The sequence below is a fragment of the Ceratotherium simum genome, chromosome 34 (genome assembly GCF_057802395.1).
Source record: "Ceratotherium simum simum isolate JZ-2026a chromosome 34, ASM5780239v1, whole genome shotgun sequence".
NCBI lineage: Eukaryota > Metazoa > Chordata > Mammalia > Perissodactyla > Rhinocerotidae > Ceratotherium > Ceratotherium simum.
This window is the reverse complement of record NC_141933.1, coordinates 7,380,186-7,395,300: the sequence shown is the minus strand read 5'-3', so window position 1 is coordinate 7,395,300 and position 15,115 is coordinate 7,380,186. Positions and strand designations below refer to the sequence as shown.

General features: G+C 59.2%; 2 protein-coding genes across 7 annotated transcripts in view; one reads left to right on the top strand and one right to left on the bottom strand.

Moving 5' to 3' along the window:
- Nucleotides 1–15,115, top strand: part of DRAP1 (DR1 associated protein 1) — a 23,008-nt gene extending 7,893 nt beyond the window's left edge. The window contains exons 1-7 of one of the 5 annotated variants that reach the window (XM_087422623.1): nucleotides 8,591–8,804; nucleotides 9,042–9,114; nucleotides 9,225–9,318; nucleotides 9,634–9,753; nucleotides 9,852–9,966; nucleotides 10,203–10,291; nucleotides 14,550–15,115. In XM_087422623.1, the coding sequence (XP_087278749.1) occupies nucleotides 8,763–8,804; nucleotides 9,042–9,114; nucleotides 9,225–9,318; nucleotides 9,634–9,753; nucleotides 9,852–9,966; nucleotides 10,203–10,291; nucleotides 14,550–14,649 (633 nt within the window). In that variant the 5' untranslated portion in view covers nucleotides 8,591–8,762 and the 3' untranslated portion in view covers nucleotides 14,650–15,115. Of the gene's footprint in view, nucleotides 1–8,590; nucleotides 8,805–9,041; nucleotides 9,115–9,224; nucleotides 9,319–9,633; nucleotides 9,754–9,851; nucleotides 9,967–10,202; nucleotides 10,292–10,662; nucleotides 10,893–14,546 lie in introns of those variants that run through there. The other 4 variants (XM_087422622.1, XM_014793032.2, XM_004437632.3 and 1 more) reach the window with 4 other exon arrangements.
- C34H11orf68 (chromosome 34 C11orf68 homolog) lies at nucleotides 6,058–8,316 on the bottom strand. Of its 2 annotated transcripts, none has more exons than XM_087422620.1 (2): nucleotides 8,180–8,316; nucleotides 6,058–7,480 (listed from the first exon to the last, which is right to left on the bottom strand). In XM_087422620.1, the coding sequence occupies exons 1-2, from the start codon at nucleotides 8,299–8,301 to the stop codon at nucleotides 6,724–6,726; spliced, it is 879 nt and encodes a 292-aa protein (XP_087278746.1). In that variant the 5' UTR covers nucleotides 8,302–8,316; the 3' UTR covers nucleotides 6,058–6,723. The 2 variants fall into 2 exon arrangements, with proteins under 2 accessions (XP_087278746.1, XP_087278747.1); XM_087422621.1 differs by lacking the exon at nucleotides 8,180–8,316 and adding an exon at nucleotides 7,772–8,134.

The following is a 15,115-nucleotide window of genomic DNA, read 5'->3' as shown; positions in this document are numbered from 1 at the left end:
GCATGTGTTGGAATGTGTGTTGGGACTGTGAGCTGGGAGGGTGGGCTGAGTGAGGCCTAAGCCAGGGCCCTTGAGTGCCGGGGTGAGGAGCTTGGCTTGGGCCGGGGAACAAGGGGACCCCTGAGTGGTGTTTGAACAGGGAAGTGACCTGTGCTCAGTTTACTGAGGCTGGAGTCTGGGGAGGAGGGAGCTGGAGCCCCTTGTGGGAAGGTCTTCTGAGCCTGGCCATCCAGGCCCTCTGGGTCAGAGGGAGCCATTGGTGGGCTGGGCTGAGGAAGGGGCTAGGGTGAGGGGGGCGCTGTGCTGCTTCTGGGGCTTGGGTATCACCCCCCATTCCCCAGATGCCACTGAGCACCACACATGCCTCTTCCTCTTCTGTCCTTTGAGCCTCACGACACCCTCGTCTGATAGCAGAGCTGTCCCCATGAGGCAGACAAGGACCCTGAGGCTCCAGAGTGGGAAAGGGGCCGGGCTAAAGCGCTACAGGGAGTCAGGGGCAGGGCTACCATCTCCCTACTCCTTCCCTGGGGTTCCCTGGCCCCCACAAGCCACCTCTCCAGCCCTGGGCATCCGGGAAAGCATCAAAGACATGGTCCCAGCCCTGGTTGCTTTGATTTGTTATGTAACCTCAGGCCAGTCCCTTTCCCTCTGGGAGCCTCAGTTTCCCCCTCTTGCAGATTAGTGGTTTACATACTGGGATCCCTCAAACCAGAGGTTTCAGTGGAGATCCACTGGGGGGAGGGGCAGGGCGGACCGTTGGGTCCCCTCATCCCTGCTCCCACCAGCACAGCTTGAGGGGGCAGTTGGGGATAACAACATGAGTTCTGGAGTCAGATGGCCTGGGTTTGCGTCCCAGCTCAGCCACTTCCTGGCTGTGTGACCTGGGCCATTCCTTTAACTTCTTATGCCTCCGTTTCCTCATTTGTAAAAGGATAGGATAATGATTGTACCTGCTTTTCAGGATTGTGGGGGGAGTGAATGAGATAAGGTATGGATGGCACTTAGCACAGGACTGGTACAGGAAGAGAGAAATGAATGTAGTGAGAACTTTCTTGCTGTTGTGTTTTGTGCCATGTGGACCATTTCCTCTGAATGTAGGGCATCAAGTGCTCTGCTGCTGGTACCCAGGATGGCTCTGCCCACTCAGGCCAGCCCCTTAGGTTTCTTGGAGCAGACCCAGGCCCAGGGAAGTTGGGGCCTGTCACCCTCCCAGAGGCTTACCTCCACCCCCGGGCTCCAGGATGCCAGCTCCTGCTCTGGGCCAGGAGGGCGATGAAATGCTCATCCTGGGATGAAAGGCTGGCGGGCCTGGGCTGGGCCAATAAACAGCCCCACCCTTGCTGGGAGGACCTCCGGGCACCCGTGTAAACTGAGTCATGGGGGGGTGAGGGGGTGAGTCATGGAGCCTGTGAGTGGGAGCCAGATGGGGCAGAGCTGGCCTGTGTGGGGCTCTTGGCCACGCCTCACTGCCACAACTCTGAGCTCCCCTCTAACACCCAGCAGGCCCCTGGCCGGGGCAGAGGGAACAGGACCTGCCTAGGCTCGCTGAGGGGCTGAGGGGCAGGGGCTGGGAGGCTGGACTCTCAGTGTGGGTGTCTGTGCCCCTGTGTGTGTGTGTGTGTGTGTGTGTGCGCATGCGTGTGTGTGTGTGTGTGTGTGTGTGTGTGGTGTCGGGGAGGGGGGTTGGCAGACAGGAAAGAGAAGCTCTGACTCGGGAGGAAAGGATTGGGGTTTGGAAGGGAGTCAAAGCCCTTAGAGGAAGATTTTGGCGGGAATGCTTCGCTGCCCTCTCCTGGCCTCTGTGGGTTCCGCTGATTTTTTTCTGCAGGAGCCTGCTTTCTCCCTTTAGCCTGGGAGGAGCTGGGGCCCAGGGCGTGACCTGCCTGTCCTCTAGGGTTCCCAGGGGGCAGAGTTGGGACCTGAGGGTGAAAAATCCCCAGAAACCAATTTAGACTTAAACCCCAGGGAGGCCTCTGCCCCCAGGGGCCAGAACTGCTTGGGGACCAGGGATGGAGCTCCCGGCCACAGGGGTGTGTGCGAGCGCTCTTGGGAGTTGTGGAGGCCCCCCGGAGCGATTCTAGCTTTGACTGTGGCCAACTTAACCTCCTTCTGCTGCCTTTTCCTCCTTAGTAATATGAGGGCTGTGAGGACCGAAATGAGTTAATGCATACAAGCTGCTTGGAGTAGAGCCTGGCACAGAGAAGGTCTGTGGACAGGTTTGCTCTTACTGTCTGAGCTCAGTTTTCTCATCTAAAAAATAGGTGAGGGGAGGATACCTGAGGTGCCCCTCGTCCAGCCGTCTCTGGTTCCAGTCTCTGGTGGTATTCCCCTGGAAGCTGCTCTCTATGCCCTGCCACCCTGTCCGGCTTTGTCCGGTTGTCCAGCCTGGGGGGTCTTCATGCCCTGCTGGTAAGCTAGTAATCAAGGAAAGATGGGTTTGGTGGGTTTCTGGGCTGGTGCCCTCAGGTTACCCTGCGGTGTCTGGGGGACAAACGTCAGAGAAGAGGGGAGTTTCCCTCTGAGGATGAATCAGCCGTGTGACCCAAGCCTGGTCCCCGCCAGGGCCCCTCCCAGCGGGCGGGAGTAGGGAGCAGTTGCCCTGCTGGGAAAATCCCCCAAACCTCGCCAAAGCTTCTGCTGAAGCTTTCTCCTGACTCAGCTGTTTCCTGTCCCCTGCCCCCCCATTCAGCCCCGAGCCCCAGCTGGAATCAGGGGTTGGGCAGAGATTCTCCCCACCCCCCAGGCAGCCCCTGTGGAGCCTCCTCCCTCGGGTGTGGGGGTTTGCAGTGCACGTGAGTGGGAGGAGGTGGAGTAGGGGGTTGTCTGCTTTCCCCAGCCTCAGTCCCCCTTCCTGTGGTTTTATAAAAGGAAGCAGAGAGAGCACAGGGGCTTGTCCACCTTTACCCAGCCTCACCCACCCTGGGCCAGGGCTGTATTCTTACTCCTGTGTGGGAAGAGACCAGCTGGACAGGACAGAAGCCCCTGCCAGCCTGAGGAGGTAGGTCTTGGGAAGCCCTTGGCCTGACAGGGAAGCAGTCCTCCCCAACCCCGTAGGCCTGGGAGATCCTTCCTGTCCAGGTAGGCTTAGTGACTGTATTCTGTGAGCCTCGGTTTCTCCATCAGTAAAATGGGAATCTTAGTCTTGGCCCAGCCCCTCTCCCAGGCAGTTCTGAGGACCCACCCTGTGCGCTTTACAACTCAGATCCTCAGTCCTTGCTGGCTCTTATCTATCTTTGCAGCCCCCCACCCCAACAGCACCTTCATACAGTGCAGGATCCACAAGGCATCAGGTGCTCTGGAGTCAGACGACCTGGATTTAAATCTTGGCTCTGCCACTTATAGCTTTGTAACCTCAAGCCAATTACTGAACCTTTCTGGGCCTCAGTTTGCTCTTCTGTAAATGGCAATAATAATAAAGTCGGGTGGGGCTTAGATGAGCTAATGTGAGTAAACACTTAGCATGGTGCCTGGCGCTTGTCGTGAATAGAAGGAGGAAACTGAGGCCCAGAGACAGAGAGTGACTTTCACTTAGTCACTCATTTCTTCAGTAACATTGATTTGGCACTCGCGCTAGGCCAGGTCCCTATGCAGGACGCTGAGGACACCTGCGGGATAAAGCGCAGCCCTGTCCTCGAGGGGCCCCAGGCGCACAGATGAGAGCCACAGGTGGACTAGTGGGTGTTGTGGAGCCTGGGCTGAGGATGGATAGGGGAGGAAGAACCTCTGAGAGGATGACACCCAAGCCAGTGGGTCTGAGACGTGGAGCCAGCCAGGAAAGCAGGTGAGGGTCAGGCACACCAAGCAGAGATGACAGCATGAGCAAAGGCGCAAAAGTGACAAAGCCCAGCACGTGTGCGAGAAAACCTCAGGCGGCTCCTGATTCTGGAACAAGAAGGGTAAAGCAGGAAATGGAGGAGATGGGGCCGGAAGGACTGGCAGGGGCTGAATTTGAGTCTTTCATTCATTCATTCATTCATTCAATAATTTATGGAGAGATGGCTCTAGCCAAGCACTGTGCTAGGCTCTGGGGACAGGGCTGAGATCCAGACATTGTCCCTGTCTTCACTGAGGCCACATGGGCATGCGCCTCAGGGGCCAGCGGGAGACAGACGTCAATCAAGTGGTTGCATAAGGAACCTCCCCATCCTTGCTGCACAGCAGGTGTTCAAGCAGAAGGAATGGCCTGAGGCCCGGGGCTGCGTGCCAGGGTGAAGGAAGTACCAGTTGGCTCCCGTGGGGTGAGCAGGGGCGGAAAGGGGCGCCTGCGGGAAGCCGGGGCAGCGGCAGGGGGCTAGGTCATGGCTGGCTCAGGAAAGCAGACTCTATTGCAGGCTGTGGGGAGCCACAGGAGGGCTTTGAGTAGGAGAGGGACAGAGGCAGCTCTGCAGGAGAGCTGGCTGTGGGGGCACAGGGGGGAAGTGGGAGGGGAAGCGGGCAGAGCAGGCAAGTGCAATGGTTTGGTGAAGAGAGAGTGAGGAATGGGCTAAAGCAGGGCCATGAGGCTGGAGAAGGGATGAGCGTGTCAAACGCTTAGTTATGGAAGGAGAACCAGGCGGTGTTGACACCCCTTGGGCATCTTTGGGGGACCCATGAGGGCCTTCCCAGGATCCCCCCCAAGCCTTGGCGCACTTTGGTCAAGTGTAGAGCACTGACAGGCTGGGGGAGGCAGGGCACCAGGCTCCAAGGGGAGACCACTCAGCTCTGGGGACTTCCCAGGGCTGGGTTTAGGGGGGACTCAGCCCTGGGGAAGCTCAGGGTGGGGAGGAAGCTGGGGAGGGGGCTGAGCCAGCATCTCATGACTCACCCACTTCCACCCAGTCAGCCCAGTGGCATCTCCGCTCCCCTGCTCCAAATTCCAATTTGGTGAGGCTGCTGGAGGATGAGTCAGCTCCGCACGGCACGAGAGCAGCGTCCTAAGGGGCTCCCTGCCAGACACCCTGGCCTCCAACCAAGGCCAGGGCCAGGCACGGGGTTGGGGGGTGCAGAGCCAGGCTCCGAGGCTGCAGCAGCCTCAGCTGAGCGGGGTGGCCCAGTGAGATCACATGAGGGAATGTGCCTGGAGCTCCCTGTGGGTGAAGCCAGGGACCACACTCTGCCTGAGGAGGAGGCAGGGACCGGGGTGCAAGGCCTAGCTCTGCCCGACTCACCACGACTCTGAGGGAATTCCCTTCCCCTCTTGGCCTCAATTTCCTTGACCACAGAATGGGACCAACATCTCCCTTTAAAGAGGTTGTGATTAAATAATGCATAAGGAAGTGCTTTGCAAACGTTCTGTGGCCCGTGATGATTAGGGTGGTGGGAGAGGTGAGTATAAACAGGAAAGCTTCCAGGGTCACTTATGGTTGTGCAGGTTGTTCACTGCACAAGGATGTCCAGCCTAGATTGCGGAAATCCAGCCTATCTGCTGCTCACCAGACCGTGTGCCGTGGCCCAGAACTGCTAGACCAAGAGGATACCTTTCTCTAACAGGCGCCAATACACCCTGTAGGTTAGTAGTGGCCCCTCAGACTTTGCTGGGTTGAGCCCCTGGATTTATGGGAAATCACTGAGAAACTGATTCTGATTCTTAGGATGGAGGGGAAGCAGGGCTGGCTTTGCAGAGGCTCTCAGAGAAGTTCTCAGGCTTTTTTTTTTTTTTTTTTTTGTGAGGAAGATCAGCCCTGACCTAACATCCATGCCAATCCTCCTCTTTTTGCTGAGGAAGACCAGCCCTCAGCTAACATCTATTGCCAATCCTCCTCCTTTTTTCTCCCCAAAGCCCCAGGAGATAGTTGTATTTTATAGTTGCACATCCTGCTAGTTGCCGTATGTGGAACGCGGGCACAGCATGGCCCAACAAGCAGTGGGTCGGTGCGCGCCCGGGATCCGAACCTGGGCTGCCAGTAGCGGAGCACGCGCACTCAACCGCTAAGCCACGGGGCCAGCCCCTCTCAGGCTTGGCAGTGAGGAGTATCTTATTATTGGGGGATGTTAGGGGGGCCTCATCAGAGCAAAGGGGCAGTCTCTCCTGGCCCTGCCTCTCTCCAGCAACCAAAGCAAGTAACCACCAACACAGTATTTTAAAAAACACTCAAGACACAGACCCAATCTGGGTTTTATTGAAATGCCAGGAGCAGGCACATGACAAGGTAGTGAAGGAAGGGAGAAAGGTGGTGCAGGCTGTGAGGGGGCAGGGAGGGACAGGCCCCATGTCCATGGCCTGGGCATCTTCTCTCTGCCCAGGGCTGAGTGGGCACACTCATCCCCCCAACAAAATGGCATGCTCAGGCCTGCAGGGCCTCTGCCTGCTGGTCTGTGAAGGCTCCAAGGAGAGATACTGGAAGCCCTAAGTTTTTTCTCTTGTGAGGGAGGAAGAGAAAAAGGGGAAGATGCGGGAGAGGGGGGAGGTACAGCCAGGGATGAGGGCAGCCAAGGAAGGCTCTCCTCCTGGGGGTCTGCACCCAGCCTGCGGTCCTCGATGGCAGAGGGGAGCAGCAGCGAAAAGAGAGGCTGAGGGTCCGGCCCTCAGGGAGCCAGAGCCTCCAGGGAGCCAGAGCCTCCAGCCGGTGGGGACTTGAGTCAGCCCTGAACAGAGGGCAGAAGTTCAAGGGGATTGAAGATGCAGACAGTTCCCGAGTGACCTAGTCCTCAGAGCTGGGGGACTTGGCCTCCTTGGGACAAGGAAGACGGGAGGATCCATCCCTGGCAGGGAGGGCAGACAGTGGTCTCCCCTACTTGGCCCCACTAGGTCAGTTCCACGTTGTTGGCGCGGTCCAGCACACGGGAGCCGCGGGCACTGCCCCCCAGCTGGAAACGGCTCTCATAGAGCGTGGGGCAGAGGTGCCAGCGGTTGGCCCGGTAGATGCCCAGGTAGGTGTAGACGTCAGGCTTGTAGGTGAGCAGGCACTTAATGCCTGCTGCACGGATGGCTGCATCGGCCTCCAGCACACCCAAGCGGTCCGTGAAGTCGTCCGTGTAAACACAGATGACCTGGCGCCCACCCTCCCTGGCCCGTGGGCTCACCTTGGCCACCTGAAGCCGGCCCTCGACCACGGCCCGGGCAATGCCGGCCCAGGCGTGGTCCAGCTTGAAGCCAGGTGCCAGGTGCATCAGCCACTTGCCCGAGAGCACGTGGTGGGTGATGGCCAGCTGGCGCAGGGTACCTGGCGTGATGGGCCGCCCGCTGGTCTGCAGAGCTTCCCAGGCTGCCTGCAGGCCCTGCACGTCGCCTGAATTGGGGACGTAGCCCTGCCCATATGCTGCAATCCAGCCCACGGGCTCCGAGTTGGGCGAGCCAGGGTCGCCATAGCGGGTAACTTGGGATGGCGGGTACTTGGCCAACCAGGCATCCAGCTCTGAGGCAGGTGTGGTGCGGGCATCAAACACCAACCAGGGGTCCATGTCAGCTGCCATGGCCTCCGCGGCCAGATGCTCAGCAGTGAAGCCATCCTCCCGGCCGCCTGGAGAGTCCTCCTCCTCCAGCTCCTCACCTGGCTCCATCCTGAAGCAAGGGAACCGAGTTAGGGCAGGTCCAAGACAGATCTACAGCTTACTGGGCCCTAGAAGAGTGCTAGGCACTAAACTAAGCTGTGTGGCTTTGGGCAAGACTTAATGTCACCGTTCCTCTGTTGCTTCATCTTTAAAATAAGTAACAACTGTTCCTGCCTTGTAGAGCTGTTGAGAATTAAATGCCTGACGCAGAACACGAGCTACGTAAGTGTTGTTGCTAATGTTATCACTACTGTCCCTGACTTACAGATAGGAAACTGAAGCTCAGAGAGAAGGGACTTACCCAAGGTCACACCTGTAGAGAGTGACAGGGCCATAATGTGCATTCAGGTGTGGGAGCAGCCGGCCCAGCCACACCTCCTGGCCCTGCCAGTCACTGGCAGGTCCCCGAGCGCCGGGATTTAATGGAGGGAGGGAGACAGGCGCGCAATCGCGCAGCACTGGGGCAGGCCCTGCATGGCCAGGCCTCCCGGGGGGGTGTCTTCGGGCCTATTTAAAAACCAGGACATTGAAGCCCAGAAAGGGCTGTGACGGGTCCGAGGCCCGTGGGGCGGTGCCCGGACTCGAACCCAGGCTGGTGGGAGCCTGCGGGAGGGCCAGCCGCCGGCCAGCCGCGCCCGCCGCCATTAGCGCCCACGGCCCGAGCTACGCTCCCGCCCGGCCCTGCCCCCTCCCGCCGCCCAGCCGTCACCTCCGGCCTTCGCTGCGCTCGGCGCCGGCCCAGCCCCGGGCCCGGCTCCGCTCCTGCCGGGGCTCCGCGCCGCCGCCGCCGCCGCGCCCCGCCCCCGCCACGGCTGCCGCCGCCGCCGCCATCTTAGCGCCTCGCCGCCTCAACAACAACTTTATAGACAAGCGCAGCGCGGGGCGGGGCCACCGGGCCGGATCGGCCGCGCCGCGGGGCGGGGCCGGCGAGGGAAGGGGCGGGGCAGGTGGGGGCGGGGCTGACCCCGGGGGCGGGGCCGTCAGGGAGCCCGGGGAGGGGCGGGCCTGCGTGGGCGGGGCTAACGTTCGCTCTCCGGGCCTTGGGCGCGGGTGGGAGTGGCGGCCCTGTCCCGGACCGACGTGCACCGCCCGGGAGGCTACAAGGGGAGGGCACTCCAGCCCTGCGAGCGGCGTCTTGACTGGCGGCGCTAGGACCCCGTGGGGAGCGGCAGGGGCGGAGCAGGCGGCGCCAGGACCCGGGGGAACCGCGGCGGGCGGGCGGCGAGCAGGCCCCGGGGCCGGGAGGCTGCGGGCGGCGGCGCTGGGCCCGGCGCGGCGAGAGAGTCCCCGAGATGCCGAGCAAGAAGAAGAAGTACAACGCCCGGTTCCCGCCGGTGAGCACGTGGCCGGGCCCGGGAGGAGCGGCCGGGCTCTCGTGAGGCTTGTGCCCAGGCCCCGCTGGGGGGGCGGGCGCTTCGCGCTGTTCGGGGGCCCGGACGCCCCGCCCCCTTCCTTGCCCTCCCCGCGTCCGTGCCCCCCTCCCCCCTTCTCCTGGGATACCCCCCTCGCTCGCCCCCAGCACCCCTTTCTGGGTCGGAGGCCACGGGGTCCGAGCTCTCTCCCTTCCCCAGGCGCGGATCAAGAAGATCATGCAGACAGACGAAGAGATTGGGAAGGTGGCGGCGGCTGTGCCTGTCATCATCTGTATCCTGTTGGGGGCTGGTTGGGTTGAGGGACGTGGGGCAGGAGGCAGCCCGGGGTCTTCTATGTGGGCTGGGGACCCCCCTAGCTGCGTTCTCCTTGACACCCCTCAGCCCGGGCACTCGAGCTCTTCCTGGAGTCGCTATTGAAGAAGGCCTGCCAGGTGACCCAGTCCAGAAATGCCAAGACCATGACCACATCCCACCTGTGAGTGGCTGCGGAGCTGAGAGGGCTGGGTGGGGCCGTGCCCCAGGCGTTCACACAGTTATGGGAGGCTGCGTTCTTATAGTGAGGGAGGTGGGAGGCTGCTGGGAAACCAGCCAGGCCTCCAAGACTGGTGGGTTTGAACTGGGGGAGGAGGGGTTGGGTGTTCCAGCAAAGCGGGGGAGGTCGGGTGGTGGAGATGGGGTGGAGGTTTTCCAGGCTCTGTTCTCCTGACATCCAGAGCCTCTTACTGTCCCTTGCTGAGGGCCCAGACATCTGGGCCCCACCTGAGTGTCATCCCCTCGCCATCTCTTCCAGGAAACAGTGCATTGAGCTGGAGCAGCAGTTTGACTTCTTAAAGGACCTGGTGGCATCTGTGCCTGACATGCAGGGGGACGGAGAAGACAACCACATGGATGGGGACAAGGGTGCCCGCAGGTGGGGACCCAGGGCCAGTGCCCAGGTGGAGAAGGCCAAGGCCACCAGGGTTGGGGGTGGCTGGGGGGTGATGAATGGGGGGGGTGACCTCTGGGCAGATGGACTGTACCTTCTCGAAGGGGCCGGAAGCCAGGCAGCAGTGGCCGGAAGAATGGTGGGATGGGAAGCAAAGGCAAGGATAAGAAGCTGTCGGGGACAGACTCGGAGCAGGAGGTGAGTGAGGCCCCCAGCCCTCTGTCTCGTAGTGTGCAGAGGGCAGGCTTGTCTCAGGCCGGGCTGGTTGGAGCCTGGTTCCATCCTCACCTCTTATCTCTTTGTACCTTGGTTTTGTTGTTTATAAATTGGGACTATGGAGGTCAACCTCCCGTCCCTGCTACTCTCAGGGGCTGTGCTTTCCAGTGATGAGTCCATGCCTTTCTTGTCACCTCTGATCCCTACCTTGCTACCAGGATGAGTCTGAGGACACAGACACCGATGGGGAAGAGGAGACACCGCAGGCCCCACCCCAGGCCAGCCACCCCCCTGCCCACTTACAGAGGTAAGCAGCTCAGTGGGTGCCAGGAAAGGGCCAGCAGACTCCCCAAGGCTGACTTGTCCCTCCTGGCCTCCATGACCACTTGGATCTATTGGTTGTGGCAGATTTGGGGCATGGGAAGGGAGAAACTGAGGAGGGCTTAAAGGTAGGAGACTGTGCTCTCCGAAGGTCCCTTCCACTCTTGGGCGGGGCAGTGGATGGGGCCTGGGCAGGGACTGTGTGACCTGCTTTGGGCCCTTCCCTTCTCTGGGTTTGGCTCCCTGTTGGTACCGAGGGCGGTGGGCTCCATGCTGCCCGTGTGGAGGGCAGGGGGTGGCTCAGGGGTCAGGAATGAGCAGTGGCCTGACCTTCCTCTCCTGTTTTCTGCCTGGCAGCCCCCCGACACCCTTCATGCCCTTTGCCTCAACTCTGCCTCTGCCCCCAGTGCCCCCAGGCCCCTCAGCACCTGATGCAGAGGATGAAGAGGATTATGACTCCTAGCGCCCTCTGCCCCCCAGGCCACACCCCTTTTTAGTTGGTTTTGGTTGTTCTGGGGGGAAGAGAGAAGGTAGAGCTGTTCTTAAATTTATTAAAAAAAAGAAATAAAAGGGAATGCCAGTGTCTATCCCAGCCTCTGTCTAGGGCTTTGTGTCCACCTTGCCATCTTTTCACCTGCCTTCTCCACACTGAGCTGGGGCCAGGAGTGCTGGTGGGCCAGGCAGCAGCAGAGTGAAGGGAGGGGCTTTAGGTCACAGTTATGCCAGGGCAGGCCCAGTGGTGCTGAGGGAAGGAAGGCGGGCAGGGTGGTGTAGGGCCTGAGCCAGCAGGTACCCATTATGCCAGGAGACAACCTGTCTCATCGTGCTGTGTGACCCTGGGCAGGTTCCTACCCTTCTCTGAGCAGCCTCCTCGCATCTCTCTGATGGAGACCATTCTGCCCCTGCTAGGCTGCTGCAGAGGGATAGACGCGACAGGTAACAGAACAGGTCTTGAAAACTAGAACTTGGGCCAGGTGCCACGAAGGGTGTGAGAAGGGGCACTGGGAGCGGAGGTGGGCGAGATTGTGGAGGGCCTTGAAGGCTGGCTCACGAGAGAGCAGTGACACAGTTGGTCAGTCTACACCCATTTCTGAGCAGACCCTGGAGCTGCGGTGTCCACGAGGCAGACGTGTCTTCAGGGAGCAGTGGCTTGGCAACGCTGGGTGGGTGCATGGAGAGCGGTGGGCAGACTTGATGTCTGGGTTGGTACTAGACTCAGGAGCACCGATGATGGACTGGACGTGGGGCTGAGAGTGAGGGAATCCTCAAAGACTCCCAGGTTTCTTTCTGCAGCTCCTTGGGCGGAGGTGGGGGCCCTTTTCCATCTTGGGGGAAGAGCAGGACTAAGAAGGTCACAAGTTTGGCTGTGATGAATTTGAGGGGAGGTGTGGAGTGGGCACTTGAGTGTGGAGACAGGTGTGTGAACCTGGAGAGTAGGTGACCTTGCCCAGGGGAGAGAGGGCGGGGGCTGATGTGGACCAGCAAAGGAGCCTGAAGAGCAGCCAGACCCAGGGCCCCAGGAGCCAATGATGGCGCCCCCCAGGGGAGTCTGGGAGGAGGGAGAAGTCAGCTGTGAAACGCCGTGACACCTTGAGGGCTTCAGGGAGCCTTCCGCAGAGCTGCTTCAGTTGGTCGCTGTTAACAAGGCGGGGACAGTGGGCGGTGAGAAACCCCAAGGTGCTCGGAGCCGGAGCCGTGAAGTGGAGACAGCAGTGGCACAGAGTGAGGCTGAAGGAAAGTTTTGTGTTTGTTTCTTAAAGTGGCAGAAATGGTAGCTTGTAGTGAGGGGGGCCTGACGGAACAGGCTGGGGGAACTGATGGAGTGAGGTCAGGTTGCCTGAGACCGACCCCGACCTGATGAGGGAGAGGGTGGTGAATGGGTTCTCGTGGGGGGATTCGGGTAGTCAGTTTTCATCCGATGGGGTCTGCCTTCTCTGTGAAATGGGAGGCTGGGTGGCAGCGTGGATGGGCCCAGGGCAGCTGGAGCCTGGGGCCACCGGGGTCCTGTCTGCCTCTCATCCGCTCCCCATCTGGGTGTGGTGCCCCTGCTTTCTTTTGAGGAATCATCTCTCCTCTACTCAACCTGCTGTGTGGGCAGCTGACCCCACCCCCTGGGGCTGAGGGGCCGGCACATCGCCCCAGCCTGGCTGGTCACAGCACCACACCGGCTGTGGCCACTGTGAGTGGTGCAGGTGGGTTGTGATTCCAGCCGGCCAATCAGCCAGCACGCTCAAGCCCTGGGACTTAAGGTGGGACCTTTGGGGACCGGTTTTGACAAGGTTGCTGGCTTTCCCCTGGCTCGGGTGGCAGCAGGGACCCTCTAGGAGTCCAAGCAAGGATGATGGCGGCCACACTGGGTAGCGAAGCTGGTGGGATGTAGGCCAGACGCAGCTGGAAGCCACAAGTGGTGATCCTGACTGCGAACAAAACCAGCATAGCGGAGCCAGGAGGCTCAGAGGCCCAGATTTCTGGTGACATCTGAACACCTGGACCCGGTCTTGCCGGAAGCCTGTACACCTCAGACTTCTTAGTCCTGTGAGCCAATAAACATTTTTCCCTGCCGGAAGCCAGTTGGGTTTCTGTCACTGGTAACTGAAGGAGCTGCGGCTGACAGGGACCGTGAATGGGAGGGGTTCCCATCGGCCCGGAAGCGGGAAGTAGTTTTCTCTAGCAGCAAGTCGTGTGCAGTCCCAGGGGAGGCAGACCCCTGGGGTCCACAGAGCTGAGGGCATGCTAGTGGGGGTGAGGAGCTGGGGTAAGAGAGGAAGAGAGCCTGGGAGCCTGTTGCTGGGGTCTGTCCAAAGGGTGAGATCCTGAACTGAGAAGGTTCAGAGTGAGGAGGCTGGGTGACGATTGGGGAAGGCCAGGAGGCCACGGTGCAGGGAGCAGCCCCTTTCATCTAGGCAGAGGCTCGAGGAGGTGTGGGTGGGGGTGGGAGATGCCCAGGAGCCCCTGGCCTGTGCCTCTGCATTCTCAGCCTGTTGGCTCACCCTTGGCAGGGTGCTTACGAGTGGAACTTCTGGAGCCAGGCCCCGGATTTAAATCCTAGCTTCTGCACTTACTGGCCTCAAACAAGTTCTGTAGCTTCTCGATGTCTCAGTTTTTCCATCTGTAAATGGGACTAGTTATTACCTATAGTTATACATGCTATGCTGTATATACTAGTTATACCTATTAGTTAAGGCAAGGGCCTGATGTAAAACTCAAACTGTTTAGGCTCAAGTGCAGAGGAAGTTTCTTGCTCATATAAGGTTTATATTGGGATTTATCTGATTAGTGGGTGGTGCTTCTGCAAGAGGGACGCCAGGGCCCAGCCTCCTTCCATCTTGTGGCTCCACCATCCTCAACCTATGACTTTCAGGATCACTGAGGAAGGGGAAAGCTCAGAGCCTATGGAGGTTTTTCTGGGCCAGGACTAGAAGTGGCCCCATCACCTTTGTTCACCTCCCACTGGAACTGCCACAGGACCCACCTGAGGGAGGCTGGGGAAGGTGGTCTAGCCAACCTGAGTGACCGACCAGCCAGTTTCGGCCATAGGACCTCATAGGCCGTTAGGGAGGGCCTGACCCAGCTTTCACCAAGTGTTAGGAGTGCAGCCTCCTGAGTCAGAGGTCAGGGGCCCCAGGGAGACGGTGCTTCTGGCTGGGCCAGGCCCCTGGGTGCTTCCTGGGAGTCGGGAAAGATGGTTCTGCCCTGCCCATGGGCACCACTGGGCACCGGGAGGGAAGCCTGTCAGTACCCCATCTGCAGAGCTCTACCTGGGAACCAGAAGGTTTTCTTTGTTTATTCTCTGTCCACTGAGGAGCCTTGAGCCTCGGGCCAGGTCCTGTCTGAATGCCTCAGCCTGGCCTTGGCTGTACCCTGGGGTGTAAGTGTGACCAGTGGGTAGAATGGGAAGCAGCTTTTGAGGCCAGTGTAGCATCCAGAGACTGAGACCTTCAGGTGAAGGGTATGGGCCCACCCATCCCTGCCAAGAGGAGAGTCTCCCTCCATAGCCCCCCTAAGGATTCATTCAGCAAATGCTTATTGGGCACCCAACGTCGTCCCTCAGCAGGGAAATGAGTTGCCACAATCACCCACCAGAAGCCTGAAATGAAAAAGTCTGATATCGCCAAGTGCGGAGAGGAGGTGGCAAGGCCAGACCTCAGTGCTGGTGGGAACGTCACGAGGTGCAACCGTGTTAGAAAACAGTGTGGCGGTTTCTCCTTGAGTCTATTAACACGTACTTCCCTGTGACACAGCAGTGCTGCTCCTAGGCATACGTCCACCAAAAGACACGTACAAGAATGGCCACAGCCTCCCACTGGAAACAAGCCAAATGCCTGTCAACAAGAGCACGAATAAATGGTAGGATATTGTACAACAGAACAATGAAAAAGGGCGAACCACTGTTACACGCAACATCGTGGGTGAATCTTGGAGACCTTATGTTGAGCAAACGAAGCAAAACACAAAGAGCACACACTGACGGAATTCATTTAAATCAAGTTCAGGGACAGGTGAAATTAATCAATGGTGATGGAATTCAGTATAATGGTTACCTCGGGGTGGGAGTTGACTGGGAAGCAGCCGTCTGGAAGTGTTCCACAGCTTGAACTGGGTGGTGGTTGTATATAAAAATGTATTAAGCTGCACACTTAAGATGCATGCACTTTTATGATAGCCTCATAAAAATTGTATTTATTTTATCCATCTATTGAGAAGCTATTGCACACTAGACACTATTCCAGGTAGTGGCGATTATGTGAACAAAATGTTCCTGGAGTTTATTTCTAAAGTGGAGAGACAGACAATAAAAGAGATAAATGCA